The 20,106-nt window shown below is 39.5% G+C and overlaps 2 protein-coding genes across 2 annotated transcripts; one reads left to right on the top strand and one right to left on the bottom strand.

Annotated features, from left to right (window-relative positions):
- Positions 1–1,441: 1,441 nt before the first annotated feature.
- Positions 1,442–3,763, bottom strand: unc-119 (unc-119 lipid binding chaperone). The gene is made up of 4 exons (XM_017235901.3): positions 3,343–3,763; positions 2,409–3,052; positions 2,181–2,353; positions 1,442–2,114 (listed from the first exon to the last, which is right to left on the bottom strand). The coding sequence occupies exons 2-4, from the start codon at positions 2,924–2,926 to the stop codon at positions 1,996–1,998; spliced, it is 810 nt and encodes a 269-aa protein (XP_017091390.1). The 5' UTR covers positions 2,927–3,052; positions 3,343–3,763; the 3' UTR covers positions 1,442–1,995.
- Positions 3,764–16,556: 12,793 nt separating this feature from the next.
- Positions 16,557–19,717, top strand: brk (transcriptional repressor brinker). Its single transcript, XM_017236034.3, has one exon. The coding sequence runs from the start codon at positions 16,714–16,716 to the stop codon at positions 18,763–18,765; it is 2,052 nt and encodes a 683-aa protein (XP_017091523.2). The 5' UTR covers positions 16,557–16,713; the 3' UTR covers positions 18,766–19,717.
- Positions 19,718–20,106: the final 389 nt, after the last annotated feature.

The following is a 20,106-nucleotide window of genomic DNA, read 5'->3' as shown; positions in this document are numbered from 1 at the left end:
CCTGATCGGATACAAATTGGCAGAGCTATGGCCATCGGAAGGAGCAAAAGTGGGGAAATCAGGAAAACCCACAATTTTGTATGGGTACCCCTAGGAAAAAATTCGAAAAATTGAAAAACCATATTAAAGCAATGCTTTGAATGAGGAAAGTTGCTTTAGGGTTCGCTGAATACTAAATGGTACTTTATTTCCTGATCGGATACAAATTGGCAGAGCTATGGCCATCGGAAGGAGCAAAAGTGGGGAAATCAGGAAAACCCACAATTTTGTATGGGTACCCCTAGGAAAAAATTCGAAGAATTGAAAATCCATATTAAAGCAATGCTTTGAATGAGGAAAGTTGCTATTGGGTTCGCTGAATACTGAATGGTACTTTATTTCCTGATCGGATACAAATTGGCAGAGCTATGGCCATCGGAAGGAGCAAAAGTGGGGAAATCAGGAAAACCCACAATTTTGTATGGGTACCCCTAGGAAAAAATTCGAAAAATTTAAAAACCATATTAAAGCAATGCTTTGAATGAGGAAAGTTGCTATTGGGTTCGCTGAATACTGAATGGTACTTTATTTCCTGATCGGATACAAATTGGCAGAGCTATGGCCATCGGAAGGAGCAAAAGTGGGGAAATCAGGAAAACCCACAATTTTGTATGGGTACCCCTAGGAAAAAATTCGAAAAATTTAAAAACCATACTAAAGCAATGCTTTGAATGAGGAGTTGCTTTTGGGTTCGCTGAATACTAAATGGTACTTTATTTCCTGATCGGATACAAATTGGCAGAGCTATGGCCATCGGAAGGAGCAAAAGTGGGGAAATCAGGAAAACCCACAATTTTGTATGGGTACCCCTAGGAAAAAATTCGAAAAATTGAAAAACGATATTAAAGCAACGCTTTGAATGAGGAAAGTTGCTTTTGGGTTCGCTGAATACTAAATGGTACTTTATTTCCTGATCGGATACAAATTGGCAGAGCTATGGCCATCGGAAGGAGCAAAAGTGGGGAAATCAGGAAAACCCACAATTTTGTATGGGTACCCTTAGGAAAAAATTCGAAAAATTGAAAAACCATATTAAAGCAATGCTTTGAATGAGGAAAGTTGCTATTGGGTTCGCTGAATACTAAATGGTACTTTATTTCCTGATCGGATACAAATTGGCAGAGCTATGGCGATCAGAAGGAGCAAAAGTGGGGAAATCAGGAAAACCCACAATTTTGTATGGGTACCCCTAGGAAACAATTCGAAAAATTGAAAAACGATATTAAAGCAACGCTTTGAATGAGGAAAGTTGCTTTTGGGTTCGCTGAATACTAAATGGTACTTTATTTCCTGATCGGATACAAATTGGCAGAGCTATGGTCATCGGAAGGAGCAAAAGTGGGGATATTCCGAAAACCCAGTTTTATGGGGGTACCCCTTGGAAAAAAATTTAAAAACGATATTCACGATTTGTTTTTGTTTTTATTTCTTGTATGTGAATATACATAGTTCTGGATGTATATTCATATACGAATGTGTTCAGGTGAGTGTGTAGGGCGTAGATTTCTTATCTTACGAATAAATAACGATATAAATACAAATATGTTAAAATTAGGGAAAGTTACATTGCGCTTAAAATTATACAGTCAAAGTTGAAATCATTTATAATGAACACAGTTTCACGTGATTAGTGTGTGTCTTTTTTGACGGTTTCATTAGATCATAGCCAAATACACCAAACAAGAATGGCTAATAAATGTCTTGTGCTAAGGCTAAAAGAAATGGCTGTGACACCGTTCTCAATTATGTGTTGTGAGTGTTGTAGTGTCCTTGTGCATTCGAGTGTGGGATAAGTCATTCTTCGAAATTTTGTTTAAATAAGTTTTATCAGTTTTTTTTTTCTAGTTCGCTGTCCATCAATAGATTACATAGGTTGTAGTTATTGACTCCTGCATTTCCTCATGAGTTTCCTTCAATTTTTGAGACTTTTGCAAGCCTTCAAAGTTTCTTCAAAGTCTACACTATAATCCCTCCATCGTAAGCGTAGTCGGCTTTATTATGCATGACTAGTCTGTTTTCCACAAAGTAAAAGCTGTCCGAGCGCGTCTCAAAGGGGCTCGATATCATTTCAGACACTTGAAATTATATATTAATTAATATTATAAACATTTTTTTTTAATTTTTGGAATATAACTGCTTACCTAAGTCGGGTGGTAGATTTGGAAACTCGTAGATGTGCTCACAGGTGTTTTTAGAGTATGGAATGCAGTAGCCAAACTCAAAGTCAAACGTCTTTAGCAGGCGATCTCGAAAGAAGTGCCTCTCGATCATTCGGAAATTGTTAACAGGTTGACTTCCGACGGTGAACTCCACACTGGGAATATATTAATTTAAAATTAATTTTCTTTAAAATTAAAACTCATCCTTACGTGGCACCAACTGTTTTGAGGTTTAGGAATGCTGGCGTAAACTGATAGCGCACATAACGCCCAGCATTGGGATCGGCAGTGTCCTCCAGCGTCAGTTCCTCAGCCGCTGCTAGCATTGTCTCCTCGACGGATAGGCCGTCTGGAAATTGTTCACTCGGTGGCTTGGCGATCTCGAACAGTACAGCGCCGCTCTCTAGATCGCGGATTTTGAAGCGTGTGAAATCAATCTCGAACACATTTGCATTGGCGGAGCATAGATAGTCGTCCGTGATCGTGGTGAGGTGCAGCACATCCTCTGGACTAACGCTACAGCCTTCCGCACCCACCGGACCCCCTAGGCGCTTTGAATCCATTGCAGTTCCCCCACCAGGAGCGCCAGCGTTTCCCGATGTTCCGGCCCCACTTCCGTTAGCATCACCGCTATCCCCAGTAGAGCCGGACGCGTTGGTGGTGGACGAGGCGGCAGTTGCAGCACTTGTGGATTGAACGGGATTTAATTTCTTGCCCACAATGCTCATCTTGACTTGGAATTCACGTTCTTTACTGGAGTTGGAATTGGAGTTTTGGTTTTTTTTTTATTGGATAGAAGGGTTTAAATAACTCCTTCAAACTGGGTATCCTTTGAGGGTTTTAAGTTGTTTATTCTAAAAATAGTAACATAATAATTGTTAGAAAATGATGTATCAAATGCAGGGTGTTTTATATATACATATACTTAGATATTAAATAAAACCTAATTGCAGTCTATAAAGACTGGCTTTTATACATAGCTTTGTATGTATTTAAAATTGAAGTCTAAGAAATATTATTAACTTCCAACATACATACAACTTATGTACATCTTTCGTGTTACTAGGGTCTTGGAAAAACTATATAGCAAACCATATAGCTTTTATTAAAAACAAAAAGAAAACATATATGAGAAAATACTTACGATGGGGGAGTTGCCATAACATTTTAGGTGTCTGCCAAAGCAACAACAGCAACAGCGAGTCAAAAAAAAAACAGCAATAACAAAATCCAGCCAGCTCTCCAAAGGCGCGACCCAATTTCAGGAAAAGCTGCGCTCTTTGTGTTTGTTTTTTTTTTTCTGGCGTCCTTTGTTCTGTGTGTGTGTTGGTGTGTGTGTGTGTGTATGCTGTTTTCCTTGCCAAACACGCAAGGAAATTTTTTGTAGCTGCTGCTGTTTTTTTTTTGCCAAAAAAATGGCTACTGCTTTTCAGGCACTGCCCGGCATGGCACGTTAAACCTATTTACTTCCAACGGACTCAAACGCCGAACATTGCGTTTATTTTGCTTAATTAAAATTTAGCCTTCTAGAGCTGGTAATATAGGCAGAGAGCCTGCAATCGATATATCGATATGTCTAGGGTTGCCAGATATTTTTGTTCCGATAGAGATGACACTTTGTGCGTTTTAGCAAGAAATTTAAAAAAAAAAATACTATCAACTCTACAAAAATTCAAAAAAAAACTTTAAAAATTTTTCAGTATTTTTAAAAATATTAGCAATATTAACATAATTCGAAAAGGGGGAATGTAGAATGCATTAAGCACTAGTATTGCATGCAAAATGGGGAAAACTGATATTGTAGAGCTCTAATATGAAGTATAAAATAAATTTTATTTTAAATTAATACTTTTAATTGATTTTAAAAGTATTAAAATTAATTTTAAATGTTGATGCAAAATAATTAGGAAATAAACTTTGAATCAAGGGTATTTTTTCAGCTTTTTGTGAAATAAGCTTAGGACCTTTTTTAAAAATTCATGTGCGAAAATTCTGAAAGATACTGAAAGGATCCCATAAGGATCAACCTACTATATTTCATATTCACAATAGATATATTATAATATAGATATATATAAGGATATGTAAGCTTTTTCTTCATCTTAAGTAAGCTCTGGAGAGCTAACAATATTAAAAGTATTATATTTTGTAATAACTCTAAAGTCTTATAGACAAATACAATGTCTAATGGACTCTACTTAAGTATGAATGGGGGTCTCCATCTTCCTGGATATTTTATTGTTTGAATTAAGTGGGAATTTCATTCAAAATTCACAGCCAGAGCCAAGGAAGTGTTAAGTTTCAAGTCGCTATATGCCCCCCTATGCCCCCCAACATATCTCTTGTTTTTGTTTTTTTTACCATCTCCTGCTTCTACTGCTACTTCTATCTCCGTCCGTTTGGAGTCCGCGTTTCCTGTATAGTTGGCTTTCCTTTCCCTGTATGGGTGAGTATCTATATGTGGAGTACGAACGTGTTGTTCGGCTGTATCTTTAGTACAGTTTTCTTGTAGTTTCAAGCTTGCGCGGCTCCTGCGCTTGCCGACTCTTCAGATACTATATATATCCCAATATCCATCAAGAGAGTTACTATCTAAGGATTATAAAATCTTAGGGATCCTAGTACTTTCCTGAGAAATCTATCTTTATTGGATTAAAACGATCTTTTCAAGTTTTTAGCACATCTTAAGGAAGTCCTTTTGGCGTGAATGTTTTTAAAGGTTTTAATATTGATTTAATATTTAATATTTTTAATATTTAATATTTTTTAATATTATTAATAAAATATTGATTTACAAGGCATGAGTTAGACATGAGGATTTTAATCATTTTAATGGGAATTTAAGGAACTTTTTAAAGCAGTTCCAGAGATCAGGATCGAGGATCGAGGTTATAGTTGCATTCCATAAATGAGGTCCTTATTTAAGAAATTAGATTCTCATAATTTCTTGAAAGGAAGAAAATAACATTAAAATTTAATTAATTATGAAAGTTCATAGATTTAATTGTAAAGCCTTGAGCTTTTCCCCTAAATTAAACGATCTATCAAATTTTAATGTTTCATCTAAATATTATATATCAGTGCATATTATATGAGTCTAAGTTTTCTTTCCTTTATGGTTAGCTTTTCGGGGAGATTTCTCAGCCAAGATACAAAAAAAAAAAAAAAAAAAAAAAAAACAGTGAGCAACGAGTCCGGTTGTGGCTCTACCCACACCCATTTTGCACCCCTTCACACCTTCTTTTCTCACTTCACCTGTGCATGTGTGAGTGCGGATTTTTCTGGCGACAGACTGTCTGGCCTGACTCAGTCGCCGCTCTGCCGCTGTCGCTGTCGGCAGCGACTGGCAGCGACTTTCTGCCGCTCTGCCGTCGACTTTTTTTTTGTATTTTTCCTTTATAAGGTGACTGGCTGGGCCCATACAGTCGCGGTCACAATTATAGGGCTTGGAAGAATATCTTATGGCAATAATAATAATGTTAATAATAATGCATAATTCTTATATAATTAATATAATATTTTATAAGACTTAATATTCGAAATAAAATATTTTACTCACCTTTGCTGTATCTTAGGGTCCCTAAGATTTTGTACATACATATATATATAGGTACACTGCAGTATATAGCTGTATGAGTATGTGTGTGTGTGCCAATGTGTACACTTTGGGTCCGTTCCGTTTATCTTGTCTGTGACACGAATGTATTGTTGTTGCTGTGCCGAGCAGTGTTTTTTTTTTTTTTTTTTTTTTATTGTTCCTCCGTGCTGACACGGAGTCCCGATTCCACAATACATACATACATGTACATAAGACTTTTTATACATACATACATACATATATATGTAGATATATCTGTAAGATTTTTGTGAGTGAAGAGAGTGAATTGTAAGTATCCCAGATCGACGCTCCATACAAAATCGAACAAAACAAAAATCACAGATACAACGTTCTATGAGAACCTTTTCTATAGGATTCTTCTATAAGAACTTGAAGTTTTTATCCTCCAGATACATATTTGTATCCCCAACTTCACCAAAACTTCAGATCAAAAATGCATCGAAAAATTGTAAACAAAATCCAAAAGTATCTGGAGCTATAGCTATGTATGGCTGACCATTAAGTTTATTTTTCTTCTCTCCCAAGAAATACTATATCCAGACACATACATATGTATGTATGTATGTATATCTTGGTACCCCCAAGCGATCCCATCCAGACGTTCCAGCACTTGGAATTTCTCAATGGTATGGGATGTGTTTTTTGTATCCGATTTCAAACTTCCCTATTTTTCTAAGGGATCTTTACTTCCGCGATTTATAATTTTAGGTTCAAAATAGAGGGCCTAGGGATAGAGGTTTCACTAGATGTATCTACTATTGAGAAGGGTTCTTTGTACCAGAACCCTTTATTTTTAATCATGATCACCTCGAGGTTATTTTTCAAAAGAGATTATTTCAAATTTTTTAAAATAACTAGGATTATGTACAAATTTTAATATATCTCATAGCTTCTATATAACTAAAGGACTTTTGGGGAGGATACTTGGAATAAAAACCCTTTAAATTAGTTATATTCTTAATCAAAATCACCTTCTTGAGGTTATTTTTCAAAAAAGTATTTTTTGAAATAACTAGTTCTCAGGATTATGTACAAATTCTGATATATCTGATAGCTCCTATATAACTAAAGGACTTTTGGGGAGGGTACTTGGTATAAAAACCCTTACCAGTATTATTATTTTAAAATTATGATCACCTCCTTGAGGATATTTTTCAAAAGAGTATCTTTGGAATATATTTAGTTCTGATATATCTCATAGCTCCTGCTAGAAGAACTCCATCATTTATAAACCCTCACAGGTAGATCTTGATTTTTCCAAAATCGAAAAAGAACTGTCCATCATCGTCGCGATATAATCATGATTTTTTTTGGGCGACAAAACTGAAACTGAATAATTGTTTCCATATCCGGTACCGTACCGGTAGCCAGTGGCTGTCTAGGTTATCGGAAATCAGAGACACACATATAGTACCAATAGCACATATTACTATATGTTTGGTGATTCTGTCGGAGTCATCGAAGGCTTAAACCTCATTAGTCACGCACCCTTCGTTCTTCTTCCATCTATCTTGCTATCTTTCTATCTATCTATCTATTGGCTTATCTATGCATTTATATGGATATTTTGATATCTACAGTTTTGGGCAGAGTACGCGCTAGGCATAGGGAATCAATAGACCGGCGCATAGTAGCCCACCTATCCATAAATCGATCAGATATATAGCCATATCCATATCCATAGCCATATAGTTATTTTAAATTCAATCCAATGGATTGTTTTTTTGGGGGAAAATAAATCAAACTTTATCAGGTGTTGGGTGATATGTGTCTTTTCAACACTTGAAGATCCTAAAGAGGAGGAAGATATTAAAGATAAGCCTTTTTAGTATTAAGTATCTTTATAAATATTTGTTAAATAAATTTAATAATAAATTAATTATGTAAATTCCATAATGCTAAATAAAGGGCCAGCAGGTAGTTCTCATTTACGACTCTGGCAGGTTCACAACAAAAATTTACAGATTACGCTATTATTTGCCCCCTAATAAAGTATCTTAAGCCAGGTCGGATGGATGGTGGGTGAGTTGCGGTCTGGCCGTACGGCCTGAACTGCCGTGACCTCCTCTCAGTCGGAACTAGAAGGTATAAGGTATACAGATTGTGCACTAAGTTGCTTAATCCGTCGGGAAATCCAAAACACACCGATTTGGTAAGCCAAAGTTGAAGGCACAAGAGGCATAGTCATATCATATATGGGAGAGGTGGTGAGGACATCATCATATCACCACTGCCTCAGTTTCAGAGACACATGTGTGTCTGGTTCGGGCCGGGAAAGCCCCATTTTTAAAGCCTCGGCCCTTTGGACAACACATGTTGGGATATATACGGGATATGGGACTGGGACTGACCGGCACAGGTTGGCACGATATTCCTTGGAAGGATGAGAGGCTAGTGGGAGATTCCCAATTTCCCTTTTCTTGGGAAGGTTCTTGTGTAACCTGGCCAGGCCAAAAAAAAAAAAACAAGGAAATTCCCAGCAAGACAACAAGTGGGATTTCTTATTAGTTTTTTTAATTAAATTATTAGGATTAAGATTATATTTTATATATAGTAAACTATAGTCTGATTTAAAACTGTAGAATATGCAAATATATATATATATATTTTCAACACACGAGCTGCTGATATTCACAAAAAACATAATGCTGATCAATAAGGAAATCAAGGTGTAAGAGAAAGTGAATAATCTTCAAGAATAATTATATATATATGTATATATCTCTACATACACACCTATGTAGATAGTCAAAAGTTTTGTTGACTAGACAGAACCGAAAAATTATAGACCACAAGTACTATATATTAAAATTTTAGTGGTAAAGGGCTAATACCTGATAGGGGGTGTCACTAAGGGTCATATCCCAACAACCATAAGCTTTTAAGCCTTAAGTTACTTAACCTTACCCTTATATTAATACATATACACATATACCTACATATACATAAGTTTCTACATTTTGATGTAAAAGTAATTTTTAACTTTACCCACCGATCGATTTCTATTGAAACCTTAAATAAACCTTAAGTATTTATCAATTGAAGTTCTAGAATCTAGATATATAGGTATATATGCACTTATAGCATTGGTCAGCGAAATAAGCATAGTTGGGGGCACAAATGGGAGCTACGTGGTTAGCCGGTGATGCAATTCTTCACAAAGAACATGACTGATCAGTTTTGGCAAAGTTAAGGTCGCAACCACGTACACAGAAAACAACAAATTATACAAATTAAATTAATTAAATAACATAGATGTGTGTATGTATGTAAAGGTTAATTCTTATGGATCAGTATTCAGTTTATTATAGCCTTTCAGAGGGTATTATAATGCAGTGAGGGCGATATCTTGGACCCTATAAACCTTAAGTATCTATATACTATAACCCTATATACCTCTTTATACTAACACTACTGTATAGTATAGTATATAGTAGTATAGTATAGTATTTCGAAAAGTCTAACTTTATATTGAAAAAACTTAACTTTTCCTAAAAGTAGTTTGTTACAAAGATCATACAAAGACCTTAGAAAATAGAATTAAATCTTTAATTTTACAGAAACTATAGATTCTGATAAAGAAAAAGATATAGACATAGATATAGATATAGATATAGATAGAGAAGGTTTAATATTAAGGTATAATAATTAAGGTATTTGGCTTTAAGGGCTTTAGGTATAGGGCTTAAGGTATAAGGGCTTTAAGGTATAAAATATATTCTTGGCTATATGTACATATATTCTTGATCAGGATCTTTACGATCTTTAGAATTCTTGATCACTTCCTGAGTCAATATAGGAATGTCCATCTCTCCATCTTTCTGTTTCTACGCAAACTTTGTAGTTTCTTCATTTTGAAGCTATCGCCTTGAAGAAGATACATATTTATCCTATAGATACCACTTCCATAACTTATTGATCGGAAATGCCATATCTTTGGTGTTTTTCAAGTTAGAGGCGTGAAACTTTCTATGGATACTATTTTGGACTTACTGATCTTACCTACGATAAGATCAGGGTCGGCTACTATATCCTATAGCCGTCTATATTTCATAACTGAACGATCGGATATGAAACAAGTTTGGTGTTTTTTAAGGTAAAAGCTTAGGACTTTTTTTTAACTTTTATAAGAAAAGGATTTATAATAAAATGTTTATAAGGATCAGCAACTATATGCGATAATTGCGATGTACTGTATATCCGATCTTAACTCAAAGGGTATATTATGGTTTTTAAAAAATTATTTTTGTTCAAATATGGCTTTTTATATTAACCTTTTCTTTAGAAATTAAGAATTATAAAAAGAATATAGTATAGAATTTGTAGATATTTATAAATTATAAAGATATTATAATATCAATATCATTTATAATAAAATATTAACTATAAAAAAAAAAACAGAAGCCTACGTGCTTAAGTATAAGGGCAACGGGGCAGGGGGTGAAAAGTGGGGCGCTGAAGTGTCAGTGGGGGGTGGGGGAGGGTGTGGGCAGCGATCTGCAGGCGTCGTCGACAGCGGCGTAGAAACGACGACAGTGTGTCTGGCGGCGTAGTATGAACTGGCGACATTCTGTCTGGTGGCGATCGCATGCGTCGTTGCCACTTTTCAGTTTCAGCCAGCTCGACAATCTCTCGGCTCCCTCCTCTGTCAACAAGTAATCCGAAGTTCGCTCGCAGGCCCCATCCGCTCTCTCTTGTTTTTTTTTTTTGTTCTCTCTCCCTGGCACCGCCAGCGAGTGTTCCACGCGTTTATTCACACACACACACATATCTGTATATATATATATATATATATATATACACCTACACATGTAGCTCTCCATCTCGCTCAGTTTTCGAACGTGTGAATACAAAAATAAATTCAATACATAACATTAGCTGGAGGTACACCTTGCCGATTGCCACCGACCTGCCGCTGCCGCTGTTGCTGCTGGCGCCGTTGGGGCGCCGTTTTTTTCGACCAGGGAAGATGAGAGATAGAGAGAGAGAGAGCGAGTGAGAGAGAGAGAGATTAACTACCATTCTCCATTTAACTGGAGAACGAGAAAAGCAAATGGATCCCACAAAAGTACTCTTGCTCAGAGTTGCTCGCGCCTGGGCCCCGGGGGAGTAAGAGAGCTTTTTTGCTTTTCCAGGGTTACAACAGATCCACCATCATCACAGGCGTGAAAATCAAAACTGGCGCCAGGGCTGGCAATGGTTAAATTAGGTAAACTCTCGTTGGGTCTTACGACCCCCATAGAATTTATTTATGTATGTATGTATTGTATGTTTGTAGCTGCTGCCTTTTTGTCTGCTAAATTTCCAATAGAAAATCGACAACGGCGCATAAAGGCTGCAAGTTGGAGGCGTTGGCGGTGCCGGCATACAATGTGTAGCACTGAAAATAAAAAAGGGTTGCAAGGAGGGAGAGATCTTAGCAACAGAAACGGGAGCGGGAGTGGGGAGCAAGAGCGGGAGTGGGAGCAGGAGCGGGAGCGGGAGCAAAAGCGGGAGCAAGAGCGGGAGAAGGCGAGCTCGACTGACGAGTTATGTGGCTGCGGTGTAAAAAACAAAACCTGTTTGTTTAAACAACAATTTTATACCAAAAATACAAATGCCTCACAGATACATACACACACACACACCCAGAACCAGAAGCAGCACCAAACGTAGAGGGGAGCCGGGGGGATTGAGGCAAGCACGAGCATGAGAGGGAACTCGTAATCGCACACACACAGATACACACACTCACATGTAGACGCAAGTGTGGCGCTTTATGCTGCGCTGCTTGGGGCGCAGCCGAGGAAGAAGATAGACGGTGGGAAAGGTAGAGGAGGAGGAGGAGGTGGAGGAGCAGCCGCCGCCTGCCAGTTTGTCTGCCAGAGTGCGGCGCACAGTCTTTTGGTCGCTTTATCTCGCTCTCTCGTTCAGTTCCATCATCCATCTCTCTCCAAAGCAACGTGCGCCCACTTCCCTCGTTTCCTGCAGCAGGTCCCTCTAGCCCCACCGCCCTCTACTACCTCTACCTCTATAGTACGCCTTCTATTCTCCACTTTAAGATTTATTGTTTATAAGTTTATTGCTATCGGTTGATTCGGGTATTTTTATGCTTATTTCATCATTTTTTTCATGACAAGTACGTTTTTTTAGTGACGATTAGATAATTGTTAAAAGAAAATTATTTTACTAGCAAGGAATTATTAATTTTAGTTTATTATGCTTAGATACGTTATTAAACTGTGTGTGGTTGTGTGCGTGAGCCCCCAAGCAGCGCCTGCAGCTACTTCTTTGGTTCTCCCGCCCCTTTCTGCATTCTTTTTCTCCCTCTCTTGTTGTATTATTTGTTGCATTTTGACGTTCTACAAAGGTATTTTCTACATATATCTACATACATATGTTTGTACTTACATAGTATATGATCTATCTTTCTAGTATATGCTAAAATAGAATAACTAATTTAAAAGTACTAACTAAACCCGGGCATCATCACTGGGGAGAAAGCCCAGCACCTGAAGCTCTCTCTCTATGCCCCTACTAAGAGGTCCGTCCACCAGAGATTGCGCGAAAGAATTGGGGGGCGGGGGAGGGGGCGACGCGGGCAGAGGAAGTGGCGGGGCATTAAAAGTCAGGCCAAGCAAGGCGAGCGAGAAGGATCCAAGAAATTCCAATTCTCGGAAAAGTTAATAAAAGTTTTGCCCTTGCGCAATGCGTTTCTCGTGTATACACTGCAAAAAAAATCACATGCTACAAAAAATTTGCAAACTTTGTGTTAATACGAAGTTGAAATACCCTTTTAGAAAAAATGTACTCAAGCTTAGGTCTTGGGTAAAATGATTTCTACAGTTGGCCCTAATAGTCAAGATCATATAAGGGTTAAGGATCCACTCTAGGACCTCTATAGGAAGCTGGGTTTAAGGTTTAACTTTAAGGATTTAGTAAAAAAATTAGAAACTCTACTTTTTTGTGTAGCCCCACCCACCTTAGGGATCCAGCCTTCTTGGATCTTGGTTCACACATACATACGTGCACAGACATGCATGCATGTATATATTTGTGTATATTTATATAATACATGTATAAACATGTGCATATTTACGTGGTGCGATTTTTTACTCTAGCAGAGGGTATAGTTGGATAATAGAGTCCTTAAGAAGAATATATAGACAATATAATAATATTATAATATAATATAGACTTCCTACTAGATAGACGATCTTTAAGCTATATCTTTATTAAGTTTTTTTTATAACCAAAGCTCTATCATTTATATAGCCTCAAGGATACATATATAGGGTATTTACCCAAAAGGTAGACTTCCTTTCTGGTCTTCTTTTGTATATGGTCAGCATGGTCAGCATGTCTTTTTATGCGCCGTCCCATCCCATCGACAAGGCGGCCGCGGCGGCGGCCCAATGTCTGGCAGATAGGGGCACCAGAAGACCGAACCCAGAAAGGGACCCAACCAACACCGAACCCAAACGTAAGAAATGGAGGAAGAAGGATAGGGATCAGACCACGACGACGACAACGACAACAACATTACTTTACCATGACGTTAGCTTTTCGGTTTTGGGTAGCTTTGGCCAGGCCGCCGCTTTCTTTTCCGAGAAGAACTATCCATTAGGCGCCTGAGTTCGCTTCGGTTCATAGTTACCTGGAAACTTGGAAGTTAAGATCCTTAAAGTCTACCATTTTAGATCTACATAGGGCCTTTGGGGTTATATCATTGCATGTGTCACTTTGTCAAGTAATACCCCAAATAATATACCCTGGCCTCTATACTGATATTGTAAACAGGTTTTTTTTTTTTTTTAATCAAAGTTCCCCTCCTCCCCCCCTCCAAAACGTGATCAGGCCACGTGTATGGATCTGGATCCGTACCCCTAACCGAATCATAGATACAGATACCGGGGTAGGTCATTAGCGTATAGAGGCTGATAATAGACACTGATAAGGGGTGAGAAGAGGTTAAAGATATATTACATATAGCTAACTTAATACAGATGTATGTATGTATGTAGATATTTATTTACTTTGAAGGTAAATATTTTTTGCAGAAAAACGGCAGTGCCTGGCTGACAAATACACTACTTGGCACTTGGATTGTGCCTTTGTTTGATCTTATCGCCTGATAAGGATTGTTTTAGACTTAGTCATGGGTTTTAGTCATAACTATATAGACAAGGGAAAACAGACATACAAGCATATACATATATATTAAAATAATATTAAAAATTAATATTAAAGAATCTCTTCCAATTTGAAAGCCGCTCTTAAGGGCCATGCTCGCTTTCCTGTTGTCCCTGCCCTCCTCCTGCCTCCTTCTCCTCTTTCCTATGCAAGTGTGTGTGCGCCTGTGTGTGGGATTATTCAAACGCAGACAGCACGGCGGCACGGCGGCCAGCAAGGCAACCCCCCTCTCCTGCTCCACTCGCACGATCGAACCGAACAGATATACCTACATGTAGAGATGTATGTATGTATGTATGTAGAATGCCCCAGCACATCGTTCTTCTCCACCTCGTACGTTTTCGGTGCCGCACCCTTTCCCTGTCCCTACCATACATACATATGGACATATGTACATATATATACTTTTTAATCAATTCATGCGACTGAAAAGCAACCCATGGGTTTCTTCGATTTTTTACGTTACCTTTTTTTTTTTTTTATATTCAATTTTTATCTTTTTGCCTTAGTCTTTTCCGGCTCTTTTTTTTTTTTTTTTGATAAATCGATTTAGAAGCCGACAGGGTTAAAAAAAAAAAAACAGTGGAATTCGTTTGATTTTATGTATGTTTGTATGTATTTATATATATGTTTTGCTTTGAACTTTTTTTTTTGTTTTTTTTTTTTTGAGTTGATTTTAGGTGTGATAGTGTGCGTTTTTGTCGGCATATTTTTGGGTTGTTTGTGGCCGCTTTACTTGGAAATGCAATTCAAAAAACGTATTCCTCTTGCCGCCTGTGGGCTTCACTTCAAGAGTTCGTTTTTTTTTTTTTTCGGCTTTGCAGTCGCAGTCTTCTATATGTGTATCTCTCTTTCTGTGGTCTTTCCCTTTCGTTCTTGCTGGTGGGGCTCGATCTTTCCAGACAGCTCGTCGTCGCTGCTGGGATGGCTTCTTTTTTTTTTTTTTTTTTTGGCTTGAAAAGGGTTAAGGTGGCGTGTGGTAATCTAAGATCTATCATCGGGCTAGATGACTCAAATACTTCCCTCTCTCTCTCTCTCTATAGTTTTTTAATTTATAAATTTGCATACACACGCAGGCCAAAAAAGCCCACTGTCACAGCGAAAAACGAAAGATCCGTTTCGTGCATATGTATTTCATTCATGAATTCCAACGCTGGAAATGAATAAGAAGAAGCACAGATAAGAAGAGACAGCAACAGCAATAGCAGCTGAGAATTTTCGTTGTCATTTTCCACAAGTGTGGAGTACTGCCGCTGCTGCTGCTGCTGCTGTGCGCACTCACATCTGGTTTTGTGTTGCCCTTTTTGTCTTTTAGATTTTGGCTTAGACAGAACGGCGGCAACGTCGACAGAAATAAGCTAGCTATCTGTATCTGTATGTATGGTATGCTATGGTATGGTATGTATGTATGTATGTATAGGTTAGCTATCTATAGGATGCACAAGCAATAACAGCCGAGTAAAAACCAATAACTGCGCACATACGGACAGTTTGTTGGTGTGTGTGCGTAAAAAATGCAGTGTAGCACTCACTCGCCGCTGCCTTTACACACTACACATTCAACAGTTGATTCCGAAGGCGGCAGTGAGAAAGAGAGAACTTGGCGACGGGGAACAAGTGTGAAAGAGCGCCTCAATAGCGTCGTTCAACAAGTTCGGCCAACGATCTGTTGCGTCCGTTCTCTCTCTGAGAGCGGGATAGTGGTAGAGAGAGAGATAATGTGAGAGGAGAACGGCGGCGCTCGGTGTGGGGATAGGGGATGGGGGGCGATTTTGGGGTTCGGGTTGCAGTGGGGCAGCGAGTGCCAGTGCCAGTGCCAGAATGTCTGGCAGCCACGACTCTGGCGCACATACACACATGTGTGTGTGTGTGTGAAAACTGGCAGAGCCAGCAAAATTGTAGCGCAAAACAACACCAAGCAATGGCCACCGCAGCCGCAAACGTCGTCGCAGCACAGTGGGTCACCTTAGATATTTATATAATAATATTTTTAATGTGATATAAATATTTCACAAGCCTCTTTACATTTCTTGGATATTAAATCTAATAAACTTTTAATATCTTGATAATAAATTATGTTATTCACCTGTAGAAATTCTTAAAAAGTATTATTTTTATTTATTATAATATGCCATATTATCCAAAACATTATTTAAATATATATATAACCACCTGGTTGCAAGAAATGCGCCCCACTGTGCGCCCTGTTTGTCAGTTATTCATTCGACGGATGGCTGTGGCAGCAGAATATCAGAAGCATTGCGAGAAAGGGTAGGGGGAGTACGGGTAGGTGTTAGCGACGGACGGGTTCCGTCCCCGGCTGTCCATTCGGTCCCACCGTGCACGGCGCACAAAAGCGCCACAGCAAAAAAAAAAAAAAAAAAAAAAAAAAAAAATATACAAGAACGGGTATGAACAGCTCCGCTCCCACTTGCACTGACTCGTCGTGCCCGCCGAGTATACCCATCTCGCTTGCTCCTATTAGCAGACACCTAGTCTGCGAGTGAGCACGAGCGGCGTCGGCGTCGGTGTCGGCAGCGACTGAGGCAGCGCCAGCGACTGAGAGCCAGTCTAGAACGTATCTTTGAAGTAGAACGCCGAGGGCAGAACAATTGTGTTTTGGATTTCTTGCCGTGCGGATCGCAGCGCAACGTGTGTGTGTGTGTTGAACAGTGCTGCCAGTGTTGATACAACAAAACACTGAACGGAAAAGTTTAAAGAAACATGGATAGCTCCGCTGGTCTGAACTTCAAGCGGCCACAGCCTCAGCATCAGTCTCAATCCCAATCCCAATCCCAGTCACAGTCACAGTTACAGTCACAGTCACAAGAAGGGAATAACAACAGCTCGTCGTCTGGCGGTAGCCCAAAGATGGGAAGTCGTCGAATTTTCACGCCGCACTTTAAGTTGCAAGTGTTGGAGTCATATCGCAATGACAACGATTGCAAGGGCAATCAACGGGCCACCGCCCGAAAGTACAACATCCATCGACGCCAAATTCAAAAATGGCTACAATGCGAACCAAATCTAAGGTCCTCGGTGGCCAACACTCAAGCACAGCAGCAACAACATTCCGCCCAGCAGCAGCAACAGCAGCAGCCACCTGCAGCTCCCCAGCGTCTGGCAGCAGCGGCGGCGACACAATCTCCAGTATCACCCACGCCCGGACAGGTTGTCAAGTTCCACCACCAATTGACCCATCCAATGGTCCATCACCACCAGTTGCACCACCATCATCATCATGCGGCTGCGGCGGCGGCAGCAGCAGCGGCTGCAGCTGCAGCAGCTGCCGCCCATCATGCCCACCATCTACTGGCTGCACATCATCCTCATTCCCATCCATTGGCCGCCACCCACCCGCACCTGCACGTTCCGGTGGCAGTGCATCCGCACTCCCATCTCCAACACCAGCAACACCAGGACCAGGACCAACTGCAGCTGGAGCATCTGCAGCAGGAGCAACAGAAGCTGAACGGTACCACAGCCAATGGATCCATATCGGCGGCCAAAATCGCTGCTGCAGTGGCCGCGGCCATGGCCACCAGCAGCAGTAGCAGCTCTACTAATAACCACCTACCCACCAATACCACCAACCAATCGGTTACCACCATAAATGGGAGTGGAGCCAGTGCCAATGCATTGCCATATAGCAGCCAAAACGAAGTGCCAATTCAAGTGCCAATTCTAAGTACGTCTCCGGTGCTGCATTATTCCTATGATGCGGCCACAGCCGCTTCGAGTTACCCCCAACGGACAGAGAATCGCCTGGAGGCGGTTGCCACACCGGTGCCCATTGATCTGTCTTTGGGCAGTTCGGCACGTCGCCAGATGCAACAGTTGGAGCGAGACCAGGATCCCACCGGGGTGGATCTGACCTTTAGGAAGCGTAAATTCCATACTCAACCGTTCCAGCCGGATAAGATCAGCAAGCTGGAGACGATTAAGGCCGAGCCCGAGACTGAGAGCGAGGATGTGGATGTGGTCGATGTTGATGTTGAGGCGGAAACGGAAACGGAGCCAGTGCCCGAGCAGGAGCATAAGGTGCCCTCGAAGCAGGTGAAGCTCTTCAAGCCATATCTTCTGGAAAACGAGGACGAGGCGGATTTGAAGACCGAGGAGGAGGAGGACAGGGATGCCGATACGGATGCCGATGCGGATGATGACGAAGTGGATGCGAAGGAGCGCTCGGCCGAGGCCAAGAAACGTCGCCTCAAGAAAAACAAAGCCACCAAGGTGAACGAGCAGAGGGAGCCAATTATTTGGAGCAATCATCCGTATCCTGGTGCCTGCCTCTCGCCCCTAACTGCCGCCTCTGCCTCTCCGATCTTTCACTGCCCCACCTCCCTGGTTGTACACGGAGGCGGAATATCATCGGCGGCCTCATCACCGCTATCGACGCTCTCTGCGGGATCGGGCAGTACACCCTGCCCCCAACTCCAGATGCAGACATTTCCCGTTGTCGGGGGGAGTCCTCAGTTTCAGGAGAAGGCCACCGCCACAACGCCCCACCGACCCTATTCGCCGCCAGGATTTTGCTGCCCCAAGGGATCCCCGGTCTCCGGATATGAGAGCAGCTCCTCCACATATAGCGACACCAGCAGCAACTGTGGCAGTGGCAACTACAGCCTTAATCTCCAGCTGCGCGCTGCCGTCTACAACGACAACCTGATGTACATCCAACAGCATCAACAGGTCCAACAGCATCATCTACAACGTTGGCTGGATTTGGATCAGGATCAGGGAGTAGCAGTAGCATCCAGAACCCTAAGGACCTGAGGACCTTGAGGACCTGAGGACGTGAGGACCACTAGAGCGAATAAAGTAAAGTTATGGCAGTCACTGGGCCTGGCCTTTTAGTTTTTTAACACAAAAATATGCCTATATAATATTTTTTTTATTAAAAAACCCATCTACCAACTAATTTGTTAGATTTTGTAAGCGATTGAAACCCATATCTTCCACGCATATCAACAACAACAACAAAAAAAGCCTAAAAAAAAGCCCATTATTTAGGTTTATTTTATAAATTAAGAAAGCACACATATATATTTTTTTTTGGTTACCAACTAAGAACAAATTATATTAAGTTACACCCCAATTTTTTTCAACATATTTTTTTTTTGATAATTTTAAAACTATAATATTAATAGTTTAGTGTACAAAGTGGAACATAAAGTCTTGTTTTTTTAAGAAATTCAACGATAAATCGTGAGGCGAAAACTGAAAAAACTGAAAAAATGTGAAAACTGAAACTAAGAAACTGAGAAAATTGTTAAATAGTAAAGCTTTAAAAAAAAAAAAACAAACAAACACACCTTTACATATATACACTTGTAGAAGTTTTTTTTTGGAAAATTGAAAATTGAAAATTTTTGTGATATGAACGAAAAACAAAAAACTAAAAAAATACAAAATTTAAAACAAAAAAAAAATTGTTGAAATTTTATACTTAAAAATAAAATGAGTATATATATATACATATATTTACAAAAACAAAAGCAAGAGAGAGCAAGCAATTAAAATTAAATTTAATAAAAAAGTTTATATTAATTATGTACAATATATACATATATACAAAGCATATTTATATACAAAGCAAAGAATAATAATTTTCTTTAATTTTTTTTTTCAAAGGGATGCCTCAGACTAGAATCAATATACAAATATATATATATATTTATATACAACAGTATTTTTATATATAATATTTGGAAGTTAAAAACAAAAAAAAACACTAAGAACTTTGTCACTTTAAACAAGAATCAAAAAATCAACAAGCGAATTGATTAAATTAACAAATGAAAAAAAAATACAGATATTGAAGTTTTAATATTTTTGGGGGAAGAATATCTTTCTTAAGAATATCCATATGATTGCATTTATAGCTTATTTAATGTTGGTTGGAGTACCGAAACTTAATTCTAGTGCTTGGTCAGAATTCGCTTAGCACATTTCGACCCAGCGGGGGTATGACTAAGCCGCAAATTCTATAATGATCGTATTTTTAAAACGTTTAAAAATAAAGTGCTCTCGTTTGGCAATGTGTGTGCCAATCACGAGTCCCAAGCGGAAAGGCATAGCAGCACCACCAGCAGCACCACCATCGACTTATGAGCA

Source organism: Drosophila bipectinata, chromosome XL (genome assembly GCF_030179905.1).
Source record: "Drosophila bipectinata strain 14024-0381.07 chromosome XL, DbipHiC1v2, whole genome shotgun sequence".
NCBI classification, from domain to species: domain Eukaryota; kingdom Metazoa; phylum Arthropoda; class Insecta; order Diptera; family Drosophilidae; genus Drosophila; species Drosophila bipectinata.
The sequence above is the reverse complement of the archived record's forward strand: the minus strand, read 5'-3'. Positions and strand labels throughout refer to the sequence as shown.